At 34.3% G+C, this 22,936-nt stretch overlaps 1 protein-coding gene across 4 annotated transcripts in view; it reads right to left on the reverse strand.

The window, feature by feature from the left end:
• The window catches only part of CSMD1 (CUB and Sushi multiple domains 1), a 1,052,894-nt gene that overhangs the window by 229,608 nt on the left and 800,350 nt on the right, over positions 1-22,936 (reverse strand). For all 4 annotated transcript variants that reach the window (XM_064412131.1, XM_064412130.1, XM_064412133.1 and 1 more), the window contains 5 exons: positions 21,743-22,069; positions 19,821-20,015; positions 15,092-15,230; positions 10,704-10,891; positions 2,760-2,948 (listed from right to left, as the gene is read on the reverse strand). In XM_064412131.1, coding sequence (XP_064268201.1) covers positions 2,760-2,948; positions 10,704-10,891; positions 15,092-15,230; positions 19,821-20,015; positions 21,743-22,069 — 1,038 coding nt within the window. The remainder of the gene's footprint in view (positions 1-2,759; positions 2,949-10,703; positions 10,892-15,091; positions 15,231-19,820; positions 20,016-21,742; positions 22,070-22,936) is intronic.

Genomic DNA, 22,936 nt, shown 5'->3' on the forward strand with positions numbered 1-22,936 from the left:
TAGCTTAAATTCTTTTTTTGTTTCATTTCTTATTAGACTAAGGTTTTTGTAAAAGTTTTTAATATTTTTTTTAATTCATGTGACTTATATATATTTGTAGAGTAAGTAAAAGGCATGGAAATGCTTCCAGCCTGGTTTTACCTGAATATAGTTATTTCTGCATGCAAGTATGAATTAAAATACATATGACTAAACCCACAGTAAATATATTACAATACTTAAATAGTAAATAGGTTACAATACTTAATAATAAAAACCAGCATTACAGACATCAGGTTTAGAGTGCCATAAATGAACAATATGGCATTCATTCAAAAATGCTTATCTTAGTCTGTAAACACCACAGAAGGAAGAAAAATATTTGACTGTGCAACATTACTTAAAGCAGATATTACATATTTTTAAAATAATTTACATATTTAAAACAAAATTTAAAATATGGAATTGATATGCTTTAACTGAGCCCTCACTCAAAAATTATTTTCATCTTCCACCTTGGCATTAGCACATTTTGAGATTGACACATTACTTAGAGGGAACGTTAACCACCTTGCATTTGTACACAGGCTTATTTCTTTGTTGGCATGAAGCAAAGCAACATGCTTTTCCCTCAGGCATTTATTCTGCTAAATTAATTTCTGAAGTTAAAATTTTGAGACCGTCAGTACTCTAGAGATGAGTGCAAAATGCTCATTTCCACCTCAGTTAAATCTGTCACAATCCAAAAATCTGGGTCACAACTTGTTGAGCCTCAAAAGGCAAATACACTAACAGAATGATAACCTAATAGAGTGCGAGTTCTATGCCATGTTGTGAGACTACTTCATACAATGGAGTTTAATCTGTGAGAAAAGAAGAGAGTCAATGTATGTTGAACCCTTATGTATTGCTTGCCTAGAGAACATAGTCCAGAAAGGCTTGACATTTTCTCATACACCCACATGAAAGTGGGTGAAGGACCTGGGAAAAAAATCTCTTTCAATGAGTGAAAATTAACTAGATCTTCCTGAAGTTCAACATTCATATGCATACAAAAGAGTTAAATATTGATATTTTAAGTCAAAAATACATCCACACCTTTTTAAAAGTAAGTAGAAAAAGAAGAGAATACTATTTAAACTTAAGATTTCTTTGCATTTGTCAATCCATCACAGCAAAGAGAGCAATGAAAGAAACCCATAAAAACAATGAAAAATTTAAAAAATCCTTTGTGTCTGTGCTTGTAAAGGAGGAATGGGTTGTGGTGATTATGAGGTGAGTGAGTTTGAATGCTAGACTAGCTAACTTCTACAATTATCTTTTGGTGGTTTACATGTTTGAGCATGGGGCCATAAGGCTGTAGTGAGGGCTAGAAGGAGAAGACTTGTGCTCAGATTTAACCAAACCATTTAAAATAGAGTGAGAAACTGAAATACTTCGCTGAATCTAAGTTTGTCCTCTGACAATCCACTGTATCAATGAAAACCTTGGACATTAAAAGCAAGTTAGAAATAAATTAAAGTAAGTAACTCGTTAAAGCAAGAGCCTTTCTTTGCTGTTGTTGTGTGGTTTCTATAAGAAGGATTTTGTAGCAACTATACAAGAACTCCTTGAAAAAATTAGGTTGATTCAGTGCTTCACAGAAGCAGAACTTAGTCAAAAAAATCCAATTACAAAAAAGAACACAGAAATATTTGGGAATACAGTTCTGCTGGTGTAGTTATTTTTCTTCTCACTATGGGGCTGTGTTTTGGATTTTTGCTGAGCACAGTGTTGATAATACAGAGATATTTTTGTTATTGCTGAGCAGGGTTTACACAAAGCCAAGACTTTTTCTGCTTTTCATATGTCAGACTGGTGAGGAAGTTGGGGGCGAGTGGGAGATTAGGAGGAGACACAGTAGGGACAGGTGAGTGCAGCTAATGCAAAAAATACCCCACAGGATATGGCATCAGGCTCAGTATATAAAGTGAGGAGAAAAAGGGAAAACGGAAACGTTCAGACTGATGATATTTGTCATCTGCTCTTCTGGAGACGGCTGAACACCTGTTGTCCTTGGGAAGCAGCGAATAGATTCCTTTGTTTGCTTTGCTTCTCTGCACAGATTTTGCTTTTCTTACTAAACTGTTTTTAATCTCAATCCAGGAGTATTATCACTTTTAGCCTTCTGATTCTCTCCCTGATCTTGCTGGTGGGAGTGAGGAAATGGGTGTGTGAGGCTTGGTTGCTGGCTGTAGTTAAACCATGAAGCAATTCAGCATTTTAAAAAATGTTTCATGAAAACTCCAGGCAGTTTCACACTTCATATCCACCAAAACAATCATTAAACTAACCAAAGTTTCAAACCAAAAATATGTTAAGAAAATTAATTACATTGGCTGGTCATGGTCTATCTGCTTTAGTATTGAGCATCCTAAATTTTAAAATATAATTTAGGTATGCAGTATTTAGAGTTTAAAATGTAAATTAATTTTATTTGCTTTGTGTTGAAAGTATTAGTTGTATGGCACCATTTTGATTCACAGATGAACAATGGCACCCTCCAAGAATCTAAATTTTCTATTTGTGAATATATGCCTGGGTTTTTTTAGTACTTCACTGAAAACTGATACAGAGATGTAAAGCATGGCTTTTAATAACAATAAAATAATTTCTTAAAAGTGTGGATCTTGCTGCAATTGAAGGGAGGTAGTAGCAATGGCAAGCTTAATTAGTTCTGCAAAATAGTCGATTGACTTTTGTGGACTTTAAACCTGCCATCTGAAAAGCTTGACACTTACCATCACAGCTGGGTAATGCATGATTCCACTGATGGTTTCTTTCACATATGAGAGGTTCTTCATCACTCAGTGTATATCCTGGATCACAGCTGAAGGTTACTGTGGAGCGGATATTAAAGTTGTTGCCATGGCGATGGCCATTCACAGGAATTCCCGGGTCAAGGCAAGAATCTGATTCCAGAGTAACACCTGAAACACACAGATTTAATTTTGTTTTTTTCACCTTTTTTTCAGATAGTAAACAGAAAAAAAGACCCAAACAAAACACAAATCAAGGAAGACAGGAGAAAGAAAGAGCCTCCAAAAGATCCTAGTTAGCATTGCCTGAGAACCAATATGGGATACATAACCCTTTCTCTAGCTGTTGTCTGACTCACAGAACGGTTTTCCAGTTTTAAATTTCATAGAAAAGTCCAAATTAAATAGAAAAAGACTTGAGCTTTAAGGTATATTCTGACAATCAATTAAAAACACCAAAACAATAAAAGTACTGGACATCTGAAACTATAGGAAGATACTATAGTCAAAGTATGAATAAAGACTTTACAAGAATAAAAGTCATATTTGATTATTTCATCTATTCAGTTTCTGATACTGCAGGACAACTTCATTTTTCTCTGCATAGTTATGATCACTTGGTACAACAAGAAGCAGTGTCAAAAAGCTGTAATTGAAGAGCTCACAAACTACTGAATTCTTACAGATATTTTCCTATGCATGAAAAAAAAAGAAAGACAAATAATATAGCTTTCACAATTGCATAACTCTTATCTGACAGAAAGAGTTTCTGGTAATTATGTCTTCTGGAGAGATTAAATAATTTTTGGCAAATAAACCTGGAGCTATCCACTGAAAAAAACCTCCCTGAAATTATCAAATGAAGGCTCATTAACTGAACATTATACATTCTGCTTCTAGTAATAGCAAATTATTTTGGAATTTAATAATATAATGAACAATAATGTATACATATAAGGGAAACAAATAGAGACTCACTATTGGGATGACACGAATTTCTTTTATTTTTTGTTACTATGTGTGGTGGATTGACCTTGTCTGGTTGCCAGTCCCCCACTCAGCTGCTCTCTCATTATTCCTTTCAACAGTACAGGGGGAGAGAACAAGGTAGAAAAATAACTCAAGGGCTAAGACAAAATACAGGGGTGAGGGTGAGAAGCTGCCATAAAGTTCCCACATGTCCAACAGAACCAATGCCATCTGGCATCAGGATGGGCCTGCTGCTGGCAAAAGCTGAACACCTCAGGGATGGTGGTAGAGCCTCTGGGATAACATAGTTAAGAAGGAAACAAAAAGCTGCTGCAGAAAAGCAGCAGCCATAGGTAAGAGTGAGAATGTGAGAGCAAGAATTCTGAGACACTAAAGTCCCTGAATAGGAAGAGGGAGGAGGTGCTCAAGGTTTGGAAGCTCCTGCAACCCGTGCCTCACTGTAGTGAGGCAGCTGTCATACTGCAGCCCATGAAGGTTCACAGTGTATCAGAGATCCACCTGCAGTCTGTGCAGGACTCCACTCTGGAGTAGATGGATGCTCAAAGGAGGCTGTGATCTTGTGGGAAGTCCACATTGGAGCAGGCTCCTGGCGAATCTGTGGCCTGATGGAGACAGGAGCCCCTGCTGAAACAGCTTTGCTGGCAGGACTTGTGACACTGTGGGAGACCTACACTGGAGCCATTCATTAAGAACTCTAGATTATGGGAAGCATTCAAATATTTGAATTTGCTCCTGAGGGAGGATCTCAATGCTGGAGGAGGAGTAGAGTCTGAGGGGGCCTTCCACCAAGGAGGAAGGAGCAGCAAAGATAATGTATGATAAACTGATCACAGCCTTCATGCCCTGCCCCCCTGCACCTCTCAGGAGGAAGAGTTAGATAAAACTGATAGTGAAGTTCAGCCAGAAAAGAAAGGAGGGGTAGGGGGAAGGTGTTTCTAAGATTTGGGCATCTGGGATCTAGCAAGGTTACTCAACCACAATTGCCTTCTTCACAAGAATTTCCTAGTTTCTTAGCCCTCTAAAGGACAAAGAAGGTGCTGGTCCTGTCAGCTGCTCGTGCATCTCTAACCATTTCTGCAGAAGTTGTACTCTCAGTTTACTGCTTCTACCCTCCCCTGTTTATCCAGGAGTACCATACAGCCTTAGGAAAAAAGTAGGAGGAGTTCAAAACTAAGGAAAAAATTGATTTATCAGGGCATAAAGTGAAGGGTTCAGAACTATAGATATGAGTGTTGGAATCAGGACTACAAATAAAAAATATCATAAATAATGACTCTAGCCTTCACAGAGAAATATTCTCTGTATGCTCCAGCTCTTCTTATATCTCACTTAGAGTTCAGATTTGAAAGCTTATGATCCAGTTTTCATGAGGCAACCCTGACATGCTTAAATTCTAGATGAAATTCCTCTAGACTTGACTGAATACTCTTAATGCAAATGTACCATGTTAGCTAACAGTGCATTTTTAGATTCCCTTCGCCTGGATAATATTATTCAATAAAGTCTCAAATAAACCATTTAAGTCTATAATATTCTACATTGTAAGTGCCCTTAATTTCATCTTTGAAATTTTAACTTTGATGCACATTAGATTTTTTCAGATAAATCATGTCTCATATTTTGAAATGTGGTAGTGTAGGTGGAGGTCCACAGCAGCACTCTTAAAATTCCTTTCTCTTAGGGCAGCCTACTACCCCTGCCTAAACACCTCAGCTGCTTTGGCATTCTGAGTCACACTTAACAGATAAACTCATCAGGTTCTTTTTGAAATGATAATTCAAAATTACATTGACTCCATTGTTTCACATTTTTGCAGGAAGACCAAAAGCTATAGAAAATTTATGAACTTCCAACTTCCTGACTGAAGTAGTAGTGTTAAATAAATAAAATCAGCTCAGGCAACAGAGATTCATTCCCAGAGAAAAATATTCAGTCTGTAAGTTTTAGCAACCATGAACATAACTGAAAAGAAATATTTTTTCTTTGCTTCTTTGCCTGAAGATTTTATTTTTTTTTCTTAATAGGAGATAACCTAAAATTAAATAATGGGCAATTCTTTGATATGAGAAATATGGCACAATTCTGGCACAACAGTGATAAATGTGGTTTGAAAATAATTGTAAATAGTTGATTGAGAAGGAACACAGGCAGCAGATCAAAGTCTAGGACTGGCTGCAATTATTAGTTACTTGGGACCATGACACCATTATCAGGCTTTACCCCCTTCCTGTCAAGTCATACTTTTTCTAAACAAGTATGAACCTTTCAATGACCTCTTATGTGTCATATTTTCCATGTTAGCAACATTCTAGTCTTTCTAAACTGTGTCACAAACTGCACACAATAGTCTTCCTGGTCATCAAAGGAAGTGAAAAATATTTGAAGAAATCCTAGATAAAACAGTCCCATAAACAAAACAAATGTATTTTCTGATATTGTCTTTTGGTTTTTTAGATGGTTAAATACGATGTCTAGAAGATTCCATTTTCTTTCAATACTCCTACATTTTTCTCTAGATTATGTAGGTTCTGAGTGACATCCAAATCTTTTTCTATTGTATTTCTATTTTGTATTTGTGCATGTCATTTCTCCTTCCCCATTTAGGTTTAGCATGTTTCATTGTAAAATCAAATTGGTATTGTTTTACACTCTTTCTTCAGTTCATCTAGCTTATTTTGAATTCCAAACTTCTCAATCATAGTGCTTACTATAATTGTAGGATGGAGTCATCTTCAAATTGTAACTGTTCTTATATTGTCATAAAAATCTTTTTTTTTTTTTTTTTTTTTTTTTTTTTTTTTTTTTCCGCATCATAGTTATCATATAACAATTTAGGGTGGAAGGAACCTCTGGGGTCATGTAGATCAAGCCCCCTGCTCAAGCAAGGTCACCTAAAGCTGGTTGCACAGGTGGATCCATTCCTGGATGTATTTCAATATCTCCAAGGATGGAGACTCCACAGACTTTCTGAGAAACTTTTTCCAGTCCCTACCATACCTTATTGTACATTTATTATACTGAAATAATTTCATCCACACTAAATTTCTATATTTTTCTCGGAAAGAGTTCTAAAAGCCTTATGAATGGCAGCACAGAACTATTTTCTCTCCTTTCCAATTCCAAATCTACAAAAGCATCTAACCTGTCAAGAAAGAAATTAAGTTGGTTTGACATAATCTGTTTTATCAAATACAAGTCATTTATTTCTTATCATTGTGTTTATCAGCTTGAAAGTAGTATCTTTCAAGAGCAAAGATAAAACTAATGTCCTTGATCCTTCTGGTCCAAATATCTTATTTTTTTCATCTTCTCTATCCTTGCTTGGAAAAGTGTGTGCTCTTCTGAATTTTTTTAACACTTCCTTACAGATTTGGATTTTCAGAAATAATTTTCAGTGGAGTGATCTTTCTGCTTTGCCTCTCAGTATAACACAGGGAATTTCAACAGTCCTTGATTAATAAAATATATTTAAATATTTCAATGTTGTGTAGTACTCTCTCTCCATATGCTGTACTCTTACCTTGAAAATGTTCACTTAATTATGTTAAGTATATGGTAAAAATTATTATTTTCTGCAAAAGTTGCAAAACAGGAACAAAACTTTCCTGTCTTCCCTGTGACAGCTGACTTTTGGTCAAACTTTTTTTGAATAATTTTTTTCCCCTTATTTGAATATATTTATAAATATTTTTGTTACTGTATTTCTGTTTCTTGTGCTTGGAATTAAATACGTATGTACTTTAGATTTTTCTGTTTATCCAAAGATCTGTGTTATTCTCTGATTGCTATCTATAGCAGTATTTGAATATATCTGGTACCTACATTATTAACTCGAGTTACATCATTAAAAGAGATTTTTAAATAGTTACAGAAACCTTTCTCAAAAATTAAAAAACAAAATTAAAAAATGAAACAAAACAAACACAAAAAACCTTCAAAATGAAAAAATAAAAACAAGGAAAAGCAATAACAAAACAAACAAAACAAAACCAAACCAAGCCAAAACCCCAAAAAAATCCCAAACAGTAGTTTTCTGTTGCGCTTTTTTAATCAATTTATTTTATAAATGACTTTCAGAATTCATTTGTAAGGACTCAAGGACATTGACCTACCAATCTGCCAAATTTGGTGGTTTAGATTTTTGCAAACCATTCATTTAATCACCATGTTGCTTCATTCTTTCACTTATTACCAATCACAAACTATAATTTTATGGTCACTTTCCCAGAATCCACCTTTCCTATTTAGCTTTTGTATGGATTCTTAGCCATAGTAAAATGGACTGCTGAAACAAAAAAATCTTCCCCAATATTTCAAATCTTTTTCCATTGACTGTATCCTGCCACAGAAAATGGTATATTTTCCTCATATCCAGACTATTCAAAGGATTATCTTTTTCACCAAATGAAAAAGTTTTAATTATTTTGATGCAATGTTATCACAGCTAAAGTTGATTGTGGGCTGTCTGACTGGTTTCAACACTTTGTCAAATCCATGAAGTTTGCATATTTCTGAGCCTAAAAAGTTATTTTCTGAAACCTAATCTAAACAAATACCTCATTTTATACACTGTGAATAAAGGATTGCATTTATTTTTTTAAGTTCTGATAATTTTCATTAAGAAAAATCACAATATTGATTTTGTAGATTTTTTCAATGGCCTCAATAAGGAATTTTTTTTTCTAAGATGGGTAACCTTTGATTTTTAAACAATTTCACTGATTGTGTAAGAGAATTGTAATATTTATCAAATATATATTGATGTAGATTGTAATTTGACTGTCTCAACACATGACGAAAACGTGATCTATTTTTAAGATAAATTTTAGATAGAAGGAAATATTAATCCACAAAAAGCACAGAATTGTAAGTAAAGTATTTGAATTGAAGAAATAATTGATCAATTTGCTTTGCAAATTATCATGTTCTCTTATATAGGAAATAAAAAAATTAAAATACATACTTTAATAAACAAAGGAACAATTTACATTACAGGAATCTGCAGGTAAAGTATTTCTATCTCTTTTCAATTAAGAAAAAAACTAAGATTGCACAACCTACTTCACAGAATGAAGAATGAAAAACCCCCCACAAAAACAAACAATCAAAAACCAACCAACCAGCTAAACAAACACTACTCAAAACACATAACTAGGGAAGCTGAGAGATCAGGAAGATGTAATTGAGGCATGAAGCACACTTGCCAAAAGATTAATTACTTTTAACAGAAAAGGAATATTTTATCAATAGTCTTACTTAAGAAATATTTTAGGCACTTCATTGTTTTTTTCTTTGCTTAGATGCATAAGACTTAATCTACACTGTCTTGCATTATCTATTTTGAATTATCATTGAAAGGTTGAACGACAGAAATTTAAGAAGAATGAACAAATTATCTTCACATCCTTCACAGTACCTTTAATGGGTTACATATTTATTAAAGCTACATTACAGTCATATTTTAGCTTAATAGAATATTACTGCCATCTCAGTTTCAACTCAGTTTAGCTTATGTTGAACATTTTATTTTAAGCAGGTTAAGAGCCTTCTGCTTTACAGTGCAGTGATTTACTTTATCATCAAAATTATTACTATAACTGGAAGATTTTTAAGATACTTCCAAATAAGTTATTTATTTGAACTTCCAAAGAAAATATTCAGCAACTTTTCTTAAAACTCAAAATTTACTACCTTGTCTCCTACAAATGTAAGAAGGTGAAACAAATAGAAGTTCTGTTGTGATATCTTTAAAATTAGCAACTTCTGTAGTTAAACCTCCAAGGAAAATCAAAATATGATTTTAGTCTCCTGTGTTCTTGGCAGATTACTCAAGGCTTCAATTAGGTCTTTCTACCTGGTTTTGCTCTTTGAAAACACTGACTTGATCTACTTAGTACCCCCATGTTACTAGTTATTGTGATGCCCTTCCCTCTGAGATGTACACAACTGCCAATACAGAGTAAAGGATCACAGAAATGCTGCAGGAGCTCCTGATGCTGACTAGCACAAGATAGACTGCACAGCAAACTTCAGCTGTGTTACATGACATATGGAACACAAGGCATAATGGAGACAAGTTTAGCTCTGTGTGAAATCCAATGTGCGGAAAAAGACAATATGAACCGTGAGGCTGTGATTAACTTAAGAAGTTTTGTGGAGCAAATGCACTGACATGGGTGTGAAATGTTTAGCACTTAGTGTGAAGCTTTCACTGCAGAATTTTTTTACTATTTGGACAAGCCTTGATGTGGCTATAAAATATATCTGGATGCTATTCCAAATTCAATATTACAGCAAATTTACAGTAATCAGATTAGTTTCCAAATAAGAACAACTGATAAAAGTGATGTTACTAGGTTGGTAGAACTGCAGTAAACAAATAAGCTCTCCTCAGTAAATAATTAAGTGAATAGTTGTACTATCATATAAAGACTAGTGTGACTTCAGACCATTTAATTATATACTTCAATTGCATTCAATTATGCACTTAATTGAAAAGAAAATGCTGTTATGATTATTCTGTAGTTTGCATGGAGATGTTATTATTAATTTATTTGCATTTTGGAACCATAAGGTGTCCAAGTCTGTTCAGCCCTACAAAAACTACAGATAGAGAAAAAGAGAGAAAGTGAGAGAGAAGATAGGGGACACCGAAACAATATATGTTTACCCACAAGGGAAAGTTTCTAAAATTATTTTGCATTTGATTAAACAACTAGGTCTGTAAGGACTCTGAATAACATAAAAGAATTCATGAAGAAAAAATTTCCAAAATGAATGCTTCCAGAATTATCTGTCAGTACAGCATAAACATAATTTGTTCTTACACAAATATAGCTACTGAATTTTATTTGTTCCCATTTGTTTGCTCATTTTCTAATTGAAGGGGTTTTTTCAAGATTAAATAAAAATCTATTTGAGAAATATCAGACTTACTCTCATAGTGAATTAGGAAGCCAACACTGGAACGACTGTTGTCCGTAGTGAACAGCAGATACATATAATTTCCAGTACTAATAAGGAACTGGGGTGCTTGTGTTCCATGGTATTCTCCAATTAATGGTGATGAACTTGCTGGCCCATCTCTGACTTCCAAAGTGTCATAATTAACTTCAGTCTGGAATCTGAAAAGGAATATGCAAGTTAGCTGGTGGATAGATGGGTGGCATTATTTTCTTCAATTGATAGAAATGCAACCCACTTGTAACTGATCAAGAATACCACACATAAAAAAATACATAGCTACAAATCCATCCATGCACTACTAAGAATAACAATTAAAGAAGGTTTAATAAATAATTTTCCTTGCTTTTCTTGTGGTATTGTAAAAAATTTTGTAAGGTGTTCAGTATAGTTCTGATCAGCCATATGACTGGCCTTCAGATTTTCTCAAATTTTCTGAAACAAAATTGCAGGATGAAGATCCAAGAAATTTTTTGCCCTCAGGTTAAGAAATAGTTGGACACCCTAGGAACATCTTCAATTACACTTCATTATTTCATCTCAATATTTCATCTCTTGATATTTGCTATTTGCAAAAGCTGTTTTATAAATAGTCAAGGGTTTATTTTTTTTTATCCAAAGATTTTATTCTAATACAGCTTGTTACTTTCCTTTTAGGTAATCATTTTTGTCCTATGAAATAAAGCAGTAAAAAATACTAGATTTAAATCAAGCCTTTATTTTGAAATTGGTTACTGTTATAATGTGTAACTTCTTAATTTACTTTAGTGTGGCAAAAAAAAATACCCAACAGATAATATAGACTAGAATTGAAAGTAAGGGGACTAATGAGGGTTGATTTACAAGAAAAAAATAACTTGAAAATCAACAGCAGAGTCAAAGTGTCTGCCAAGCATTAAACCACATCACATTTCTCTAGTTCATAATGGGTATCTATGTCATCTACTACTAGTTCTTAGACCAAACAGCACAAACCTGCTCTTTCTCGAGATGAACTTGGACTGTCACTTTTTACATCAGATGCTTTTCAAGATAGTTTGTGGTTATATCAGATTCTGATATGCTGTAGTATCTAAACCATGCACACATAAATTTTCTTGTCAATGAAATTTGTGCTATTTTACAGATATTTACACTGCTCTAAATATGTTTGCATGCAGACACAATATTCTTATTTTAATCTTTCAGAAATGCATATGTTGTGAGATTTTTTGCTTCTATTCCCATAAGTCTTGTTAGTTCAACTTCTGAGAGCAGCAGAAATCCCTACACAATACAATACTTTTTCAAAGTGAATGCCCTCAGCTATCTTGCCAATATGGGACAAATGTAGTAGTTTAGAGATAAGAAACTTTATTCTTGTAATTAAAGAAAATTGAAAAACATTAAACACTTGAGAAAGGAGAAATACATGTGACATTCCTTCAAAGTGTAAATAAACTTTATAATTCATTATGAAATGATGACAGAATGACCAAGCTCCCATCCCATTACATTTTCTAGAACAAATAGCATTGCTCTTATAAAAATATTTTTTACACATCAATAATAGTAAGAACAAGTTCGGTTTTATCCAGTATTTAGCATTCCTTCCTGTTGTTCTCTCATGGTTCCCTGAAAACAAAAGCACAGCCGTTAAGTCAGGAAGCTTTTGCTTTGCTATCAGAGCTAATGATTGCTTGGAAACTGACTTAGGCACATTGCATCATTCCTTCCTCTTCACACAGAAAACTCTAGATTTTCGGTACTTTTTTTGGATATATTTGGATAGGCTGGATAAAATCCAGATGATTGCTTTTACTGCTATCTATCCACTCTGACAGTGGAATACAGGGCTTGCAGGTTTGCTAATACATTAAGCATTTTCAAGACCCATTTCTGGCAAGGAAATCAGCTAGAATGGAATGGCCTACATCCACGCTATTAACTACATCCTTTAGCCTCTCAAAGAAGGAGATACTATTCAAATTTCTTATTATGAATGGTTGCTTGCCCACAGTAACTCCTGGCTCTGTTTGATAATTATTTGGGAGAATGCTAGTTGACAAATTCAAGAAGCATGTTGGGCACTGTTTCAACTATTTAGCTACATAAACACATGAGGTGTTGTGTCTGGAAAGGCTCACTGAGTACTTAATTTACCAAAATAGACAGTTACAGAGGGCATCAATAAAGTACTTGACAGTTTTTCAGTAGCCTTCCATAATTTCAGAGATTATACATTGATTTATCCTGCAGCAGAATGATGAAAACAGACAGATACAGCTAGGCTGCTTTAAATGCTTTATTTGTACTCATAATTAATAGACTCAAGATTAGTTGAATTGAATAGTTCAATTATTTTGACAGTTATGTTTGTGAGGCAAACTAATTAGGAATAAAGTGCTCTCAGGCAGCAAATGCAGTTTTCTTAGCAGGGCACTATGACAACAATGGATGGCAAACCCTTGCTGGAGACAGAAACCAGAAAATAACTTTTAACAGCAAGTGCTACTCTGACAATGATCTTTATTCCCAGTAGATTCCTGTTCATGTCAAACTCAAATGTGACTTTATAATTCATGTCTGATTTTGAGGGTTTAAGCAGGGAATGAATTCTTTTCTGAATTGGGCTGGGTTTGTTACTGGTTTTTGGGGTTTTTTTAGGCTTTGTACTTTCCCTAAAGTCATAAATTAAGACAATTTGTTATTGGGAGTAGTTTATCGTTACTGAAAGTACCTAATTAAGGGTTACATTTTGAATCTTTGGCTTATTTTAATGTTTATTAGCTTATTCATATTAGTAAGAGGTAGGATGTCCTCCAAATGTACATAGATAATTTTAAAAAACTTAAAGGATGTTGCGTTATACTATTCTTCATACAGTTGGGTTGATTTTGGATATAGAGATTAGTTGTATAAATTATCAAACTATTTTTTAACAATATGCAAAGTACCAAAGATCTTCAGGTCAGCCATTATTCTTCCACCCCTTTCCTCATGACTTGACTCAATTAGACTTTATTTTTCTGTTACCCTTCCAGGCAAAAGGCACAATTTGAAATGCAAAATGTTTCAATGTACAATAATCATGGGGTCATGCAGTCACTTACTGCTACTTTTGGAAAGTTTCTAAGGACTCTGGAAAGGCACATTTGTCTAGAAACATTAAAGCTTCATTAGCTCAAGAGTGAGATAATTTACATTATTAATATCACATTTGTACAAAGCTTCATTCTGTTAGGTACGTCTTTGAAGCAAGTCATATAGTGAAGTATGAAAGGGTTCCATTTTCCCCAAACTAGGCCACACACTTGACAAAAATATTTTATTTGTTGATTAATTGACAAAATCAACACTTGATTTGTAATTTGCTAATGTTATATCGGATGGCAAAGTCAGATTTTTTTGTAGGCAATAAAAAAGGTTTTACATGGAATTTTTAAACTGGTTAACAAAAGAAAATAATTTTATTGCAAAAGCAAGGTTATACTATTATTAACAAGCATAACACTTTCAATAAAATTCATAATGTGATGTAGTAAAGTTAGCCAATTTTCTAAACCTTCCAGAAAAGCTTCTAAACATCCAAAGAAAACATGGAAATGTTTTTTTGTGTACCAAAACCAACATGCTGAATGGTAATACTGTTTTGCAATTGAAACCATTAGGGAACAACAACAGAATCCATTTGCTATTAATGCTGAGATAATGTTGAAGTAGATTAATTGTGTATCTGGTGTACTTCAAAAATGACATGTGATCAGATTTCTCCATTTTGTAAACTCCAAGTTCTTGTTTAATGTCATTGCAGTTCAATTTGTACACAAAACTCCAGAATTCTGCAATGGAATATATGTGTGCATCTGTCTAAAATTCAGCAAATTGAGTTCTTACACTGCATCACATGTCACATAAGCCTATGTTTCTCATTATTTTCTCAGAAATATTGCCATCACACTGTTAAGGTCACACACATTCAAATATCTGCAACTTCAGGCAATTCATTTCCTTTTATAAAATTTAAATGCATCATCTTATAATTTAAACTGCCATTGCCATTTAAGAAGATGTCCCTGAAATCTTAAGCTTCTGAACATTAATTAAAAAAAAAAGATTGCAAATAAATATAAACCTATAAATACTATGAAGTCTTTAATGAGAAAAAAAAGTCAGCATCTTAAATTTCTGGAACTTCCTGCTAAGTACAATGGAAGCAAAAACATTAGAAAGCTTTATTTTGCATACTTATAGGAATATTATTGTGACTGTTGCAATTAAGTTCCTTTTTGTGGTTTGAGTTTTTAAAGTATACACTTATTCTTTAATAATAAAACAAGTGTTTATGCTCAGACCTTACTTCTTAACTTTATGATACTCACTTGTCAAAAGTGATCTTAATGGAATTTCCTGGTCTTGCTTCAATCACCCATTCACAATTAAGTGAGTCCTTGTAATATCCTGGCCAACCTGGTGGCAAGATAACACCACTCGATGCTGTCAAATGTCCACCACATGGTGCTGCAAGAAAAAAAAATCATGTATGTTTGTAACATACAAATTATTTCTAAAATATTTCATATTCAAAGAAATTGCAAAAAATCAAACTAAAATGCACAGAAATATGTTTAACATAGTTTTAATAGTTTAACACAGCACTTTGATTTCTTCAGACTCAAAAGGCCTGCTATGTGTCTTATCAAGACTTATTACTCTGTATGTGTTTTAGCACACAGAGCATGGCACTTGGGTCTGCCAGCCTTCCTTCTGTTGAAAAGCACAGTATCTTATTAAAAATTGGTACTGTCTCATCACATTTAGATCCAGTATGATTCCACATTGACATGGAAACATCAGACAAATTGTTCCAAGTTATTATTACTGCTGTTCTGAGCCACCTTTTTGAGTAATCACTGAGCTCAGTGGAACTGACAGTTGTAAATATTCCATTGGATCATAGAATGGTTTAAATTGAAGGGGATGTCTGGAAATCATGTAGCCTATTTCCTGTTCAAACAATAGATTGCACAGAACCATGTCCAGTCAGGATCATGTCTTTCCTCCAAAGTCATACACTCCCCAGACTTTGTAGACAATTTGTTTTGATGTTTGATCACTCTCACAGTGCAAGGTTTTTTATCTTTAAACATGTATTCCATGTATTCCATAAATCCATGTATTTCAGTTTCTGTCAACTGCCTCTTGTCTGGTCCTTTTGCACCACTGAGGAGAGTCTAGCTCCATGTTCTCTAAACCATCCTATTAGTTATCTGTACATATTGACAAGATCCCTCTTGAGTCCTGAGCCTTTTCTTTTCCAGTCGAGACAATCACAGTTCTTTCAACCTCCTCTTGTATGACAGATGCTCCAACTCCTTACTTATCTTTGTGACCCTTCACAGGACTCACTGTAGTATGTCCACATTTATCTTGCACTGTGAATCCCAGGAGTGCACACAGTGCTCCCAACACAGCATCACTAATGCTGACTTGATGGGAAAGATCTGTCATCTATTTTCAGCCCATTTCTCCTGCCTCTCTTGTCCCTCTGAACAGCAGCACAAACATCTGGAACACCAGTCACTCCCCCTAGTTTTACACCATCTTCAGACTTTCTCAGAGTATATTCTGCCCCAGCATTCAGTTCAGTACTGAAGGTTTTAAACAGTACTGGATATGGGATTGACCGCTGGGCTACACCTCTATCAATTAACCTCCAGTTGTGACACTGCCTACAATTCTATGAGACAAATAGTTCAGTCAGTGTTCAGTCCACTTCATTGTTCACTTCTCTAGTCCCTACTTCATCAGTTTGTCATTGAGAATTTTGCATGACACAGTGCCAAACACGTTACTAAAGCTGAATATCCATTATTCTCCCCTCATTCATCAGACAGTTCATCTTAACACAGAAGACTATTAGGTTGGTCAGGCATGATTTTCCTCTTCATAAATCCATGTTGATTACTCCCAGTCACCATAGTTTTCTTCATTTTGTCCTATTTTTGGCTTGGACAGAGTTTTCTCACAGTAGCCTGGAGGGGGCAGAATTTGGAGGTATGTGGGCACACCTGGCTGGTTATTCTATACCACTCACACCATCTCTCCAGGATAGAAGTCAGGGACTTTACTTGCAAGAAGAAAATGTGACATGGGGTGGAGGAAAAACATGAGCAGGAGGATCTGGGGGGGGGGGGGCATTTTATCTTTGTCCCTGTGACCACCCCACTTGGTCTCTGTTTAGGTTGGTTGGTCAGTCAGGCACTGGGTGAGCACTTTTTTGTATATAAATCACCTACTCCTGTATACTTTTGTTATTAATATTGCTGTTCTTACTATCTTATATAATTGCTGTTTTCCTATCTCAACTCAGAATATTTGCCTTTTGTCTCACTCCCACAGGAGGTGAAGGGGGAAAGAGCAGCTGCATGTGGCTTAATTTCCAGCAGGGTTTAAACCACAGCACATGGTTTGGAATTGATTTCAAGGAATATTGTTGCGTCACCTTTCTCAGTGGTAGAGATAAGACTTGTAGCTCTTCAGATCTTTCTTTTCATTCTCCAAGACTGGATTTTGCTTTCTTCCAGTCCTCAGGGATCTCCCTGGTTTAAATCAGCTTCCCAAGATATTGAGTGACCCTGTGATGTCATTGGATGGCTTATTCAGAAATCATGATTGCATCCCATCAGACCCATTCCTCTATGTCAAATTTGTTTGAATGTTCTCTAAGCTGATCCTCCTCCATAAAAAGTGAAAAAAACAAAAAGTATTGCAGGAGGGCTGTGAAAATGATAGGGCTAGACAGGGGCATTTTTCAGAACAAAATTAAAGGACTTTGGAGCAGGATTAAACAACAACAGAAATGACAGAACAAATTTAGGAAAACATGAGTCCCTTAAAAATTTAAGCTGTCATGGCACAGAGCCTTGGGATGTTATGTTTTACTAAAGGCTACGGCACAGCATAACACAGGTACGCTTTCAAGGTCAGGCAAATTTATCTTAGTATCATTTATATTGTCCTTATAGAAGAAGTCAATGATATCATTATCAGACAATTCCACATTTCAGTGCAGGAAATCTTGCTAGATTTCTTCTGTTTCTCTATGCAGCTACAAACCAACCTATTATGCCATATAGAAATGGATGGCAACATGAATGTGTGAGTTGTAAATTAACATGCCTAATTTTATTTCACTGTTTTTAGCAACACAAAAAAAAAACAAACCCAAAAACTATTCAGAGAGGTTTATTTGATTTCGCTTGACTTGGACTCATCTTTAGGAATTTTTTTCACATTTGAGTGATAAAAGCAACCCACAAATCCTGAAACACACCAAATTTTCTTTGAAGCAAAATGAAAGGCCAGCAAAATGACATTTACCTTACATGTGTATAGTTCATGGGGAAATCAATTTATTACATAGTGGTTTTTAAATTAAATTTCATCATACTATGAACAAGAACAGTTAGAAGACTGTTGATCCTCAACTGATTATAGCACTTTGTGTACATAATTTACTTCATGTATTTCAGGTGTTGCTTATGAAGATTGTTATGTATAATAAAACCAGAACAGAGCAACAACAAAAAAACAACAGTTGTTCAGAAATCTCAGACAACTGGAAGCAAACTAAATCATGCTTAGTCCATAATCCAAGCCCAGAAACTCCATCAATTATCAAGAGAATCCACATCAGAAAGGAACATATCCTGAACCTAAGTACTTCCTTTATATACATGAAACAAAGAGCAAAATCTTAAAAAAAAAAGAAGCCCCAAGCCAGTCTATTTGTTTAATCTTTTCCTCATTAAAAACCAACTAAGCATTCCAGAAGGTTCAAGTAAAGGATAACTGAGGGGCACCTATATATTTTCTAGAAAAGTAATTTCTGTAATTTGTTTTCTCTCCTTTTTTTCCCCTTGAAAGTGCTCACCATTGGTCCTTTATCTTTGCATTTTCAAAAATAAAATTACACAAAGCTTACACTGAATACTTTAACAATTTAATCTAGAGGTTCAAAATGAGAAAAAAAATCTAACCCTACTCCCCACTTTAAAGTGGGCTGGGTATGCTCTAAAAATAAAAGAAAAACCCTACTTCACTGTGTAACATGCTTTAATCCGGGTAAGAAATTTTGCTAGTACAACATCCAGGGTCACATACACTTCTAACAAACTGCAGACATGGTATTCAGTATTTTTAAATTTTCTTTGAAATGCACAGCCTTATGAACACTGAGTTCTCAAATTGCATAAAAACCAAGAAAGTTATATGATCCAGATCCTTAAGTAATTGCAATGACACTGAAGTTAATGGAAATGTGAGATTTAGGAGGTGTGGAATAGTTCTCCCAAAAAAACCCCTTTTAATCTAGAGTCTGTATATATATCTATTGTTTAATAAAATGTGGGCACTTTGAACATGACTTTTAAAAAACATACTTTAGTAATTTATTAAATGCACTCATCTGCCTTGACTTTAGGACCTATCAGTTAAGCATCAAGCAATTCTTCTTACTGTATTTCATTATAAAGAGAGTTTTAAACCTTAGTAGAAATCATCTTAGTCTATTTATTCACCTGAGAAAGGACAAGCAAATAAATTTGGAAATTTTGGGGAATATCATGGATATTAAGCACAGTTCTAGTTTTCAGTATATTTCTCAGAAATAAGTGTACTGCATGTTATAATATCATGCACAGAAATTCAGGAATGCTTTCATTGTGAGAAAGTTAAAGGGGTAAATTTTCAAAAAGGACTTCTATATAGAAGCTGTATTTACTTCCCATGTGATAGATAATTGTTCTTCAGTGTGCTACAGCCAAAACTGTTATAGCAGCTATATTTCACAACTGAGTAATGATGGTGACAATCAGAACTTGGAAACAAGTTGCAACCAGATTTTTAGAATGCTAATTTATTCCAAGAGTGTAAAAGCAAGTTGTCTTGTTTCTATTACTGTGCTCTCACTTGACTGGAAGAGTGTTAAGATGAATTAATTACTTCAGGTAAAGCAGTCTTATTTATGTGCAAAATGTAAAAAGTAAGATAAATTTAAATAGTGTCATTATTCAAACTGTAGGTGCAAAGTAAAGATTGTGCTCTTACCTTCACAACGTGGGACAGTGGAGCTCCATACTACATTTCCATCTTGCATAATACAGGTTATGGATTCAGAGCCTTGAGTCTTCACAAAGCCATCATCACAGTGAAAGGAAACAGAACTTCCCAGAAGGAATCTGTCTCCAAAACGCCTCCCATTTATTGGAATGCCTGGATCGTGACACTCATTCTGACCAAAGGCTGATAAAAACATATTGATAATGCTGGTAATAAAACCCACAATAATACTAATAAACTTTAAACTTTGTGTCTTGTTTTTTGGAGGAAGAGGAGAATAATATTTCCATTGTAATACAGTAATATATAACACATATAATAATATATAATTCAAAGTATAGAAAATTTCTCAATAAAAAGTCGACTTCAAATCCAATGACACACAACATAGTTGGAATTCAGAAGTTTTTAGATACAAAAGAATAATTTGCCTAAATTTTCCTCTGGATAAAATTCAGCTGTTTTGTCTCTAACATAAGGGAATTGAGGTTTTTTAACCTGAAGAAAGGGAGGTTGAGGGGAGCCCCCATTGCTCCCTGCAACTACCTGGAACGTGTAGCAAAGTGAGTGTTGGCCTCCACTCACAGGTACTAAGAGATAAAACAAGAGGAAATGGCTTCCCCTTTTTTCTTCCTGCCATTTTTCTAAAGACAAAAATTATCCCCTCCTATAAAAACAAAAGACCTATTTAGGCATCTAAGACTTAAAAAGATTGAAATCAATGAATTCCAGCTTTATGTGGGGAATCTTTCCAAATAATGTAAGAAAATACCTTGGCCACAAACACAATTATTTTAATTGACAAACACAGAAACAGTGCAAAAGGTCTCAAAGACAACTTTATTGTCAATTAACTTCTATAACCTTAGAAGAGAATTTCTTCAGATAAAATGATAACCTCTGTATAAGTACCATCTTTGAATGACTTGTAAAACTTTTAGTAGAGTTAGCAATCTATGGCAAATGTAAAAATGTTTTCTACATGACAATGCTGTTACTAGTTTTCTATTGAGGGTACATTTTACTAATATCTTTTTGTATAAACAAAACAGAAGGCCATCTGTAGCCAGATATTTCTTAGCCTGGTTGCCCAAACAGGAGACACTTATTTTCTCAGCAGCTTTCTACAGGTACATGACCAGTCCATATTTAACAGCTTTTGGTCTGGTTGTCCAGTTACAATTAAATTTTGTACATTTCAGAATTGCCTTCTCAAAGGCAGCACATTCTTAAAATTTGTAACAGGACAGGAGCCAGATAGAAGAATGATTGTAAATTCATGTACTCTTATAGGAAAGACTTCTGGATCAGTTCAGCTGTGTTCTAGACACTAGAAAAAACACAGAGTGTAACTGCTATGTGTAATGCAGAAAAGAGATCTCTATTCCTAGGGGTTTGTATTCTTAGATTCCACCCTATTAAAGTAGAAAAAAACAAACAAAATCAAAACAAGTTCCCACAACTATTTTTTGTATTGATGATTACTAGTATGTTTTTCCAATTAATATTTGGAATCTAAGATTAATACCTTTATGACCTTATTCCTGATGATTCCATTGAAAAGTATTTTAAATTACATGCACTGGATACTTTGATGTGAAAGATCTGGACTTTAGTTATGGGATCTGCATTTACGCAGCATGAACAAAAAAGACAAATAATAAAATATGAGGGGAATTCTTCAGCACTATCACAATTTAAAAAATAAATTATAAGGATTCAGATAAGCTAATGAATACAATGAAGATATCTGAAAATAGTGCAATTATACAATTTACTTTTGAAATAAATATAAAAATAAATAAATATAAATATAAGTATAAATATCAATATCAATACCATGTTCACTGTTTTAATTATTATGAAGAAAGCATAAAACTAAGCATAAAATAAAAAGCAGAAGTTCTTACTTGTGTAAGTGATATTAAATCCTCTTCCAGTGGTAGAGTGATCTGACTGAAATTCAAGTCTAACTATATGCCCACTACTAGCCAATTGAGAAGGGACTTCATTGCCAGAAAATGTGCCAAGAGGTGGTAAATCTGAAATCCCATCATCTTTGATTGTAAGGTAGTCAAATTGAGGTTCTACATCAAAGTCGTTGAAAATCAGATGGATTCTGCTTCCTGGCTCTGAGATAATTAACCAAACACAGTTCATATTGTTCCCATATTCCTCAGGATAATTTGGAGAAAGGATAATTCCGGATGGTGTGGTGAAGTTGAAGAAACACGAAACTAAAGGAAAGAACAGTAAGATTCTCAAAATACTATCCACAAACTTTATAGATATTTGTCTTTCTATTTTTATTTTTTTTTTACTTTTTTATTATTCTTGTAGAAAAGGATGATTTTGAAGCCTGGATGTCAAAACTACTACACATGCAAGCAGGAAATGTTTAACACTTTCAGAACAGCTCTCTAATGTTTGGTTTCCCAAGTGAATCTGAGTGACTGAAGCAGGGCCTGCAAGAGATTTGCATGTAGCAAATACCAAGAAAGTAAACATAATGCTTAGTGCATCAGAATTTGCAAAAAATTGCAGGTTTGTTCTAAAATGAATATGTGATCTCCAAATTTGAATATTTTTTCCAAATATGCATTAAACTGCATTTAACAATTAAAAAAAATCAAGCACAAAGGCCAGCTTTGTCTGTAGTATACAAAATTCATTCTCATGTAAATAAAGGTGGAAATTTAGATGTGACCAAATGAAGAAATCTTAAGGGTATATGGTCTGAACTTGTTTTACCCCAGTTTTCCTTTGATGGCATAGAACAAAACCAAAAATTATTCATAGCCATCATTCTATTTCACTATTTTGAGCCAATTTTCATCAAGACACTGCCTAATTTTTTCAGAGTCTTGACCTTGTGACTGGTACTGTAGGCAGAAGTACAGTATACTCAGAAAGGGTAAGACTCACTGAATATTAGTTAACACAAAGGACAGCCATTATTCATCTCTTCAAATATGTCAAACTGAGCCCAGTGTATGTAAACGCATGTTAGAGATTCCATGCTTTTTCATAGGGCATCTGCACATGTAACACTGGAAGCACAGTAAAATATTCTACATGGTTAACACAAAATGATATAGCAATCC

The sequence above is a fragment of the Passer domesticus genome, chromosome 3 (assembly GCF_036417665.1).
Source record: "Passer domesticus isolate bPasDom1 chromosome 3, bPasDom1.hap1, whole genome shotgun sequence".
Lineage (NCBI taxonomy): Eukaryota > Metazoa > Chordata > Aves > Passeriformes > Passeridae > Passer > Passer domesticus.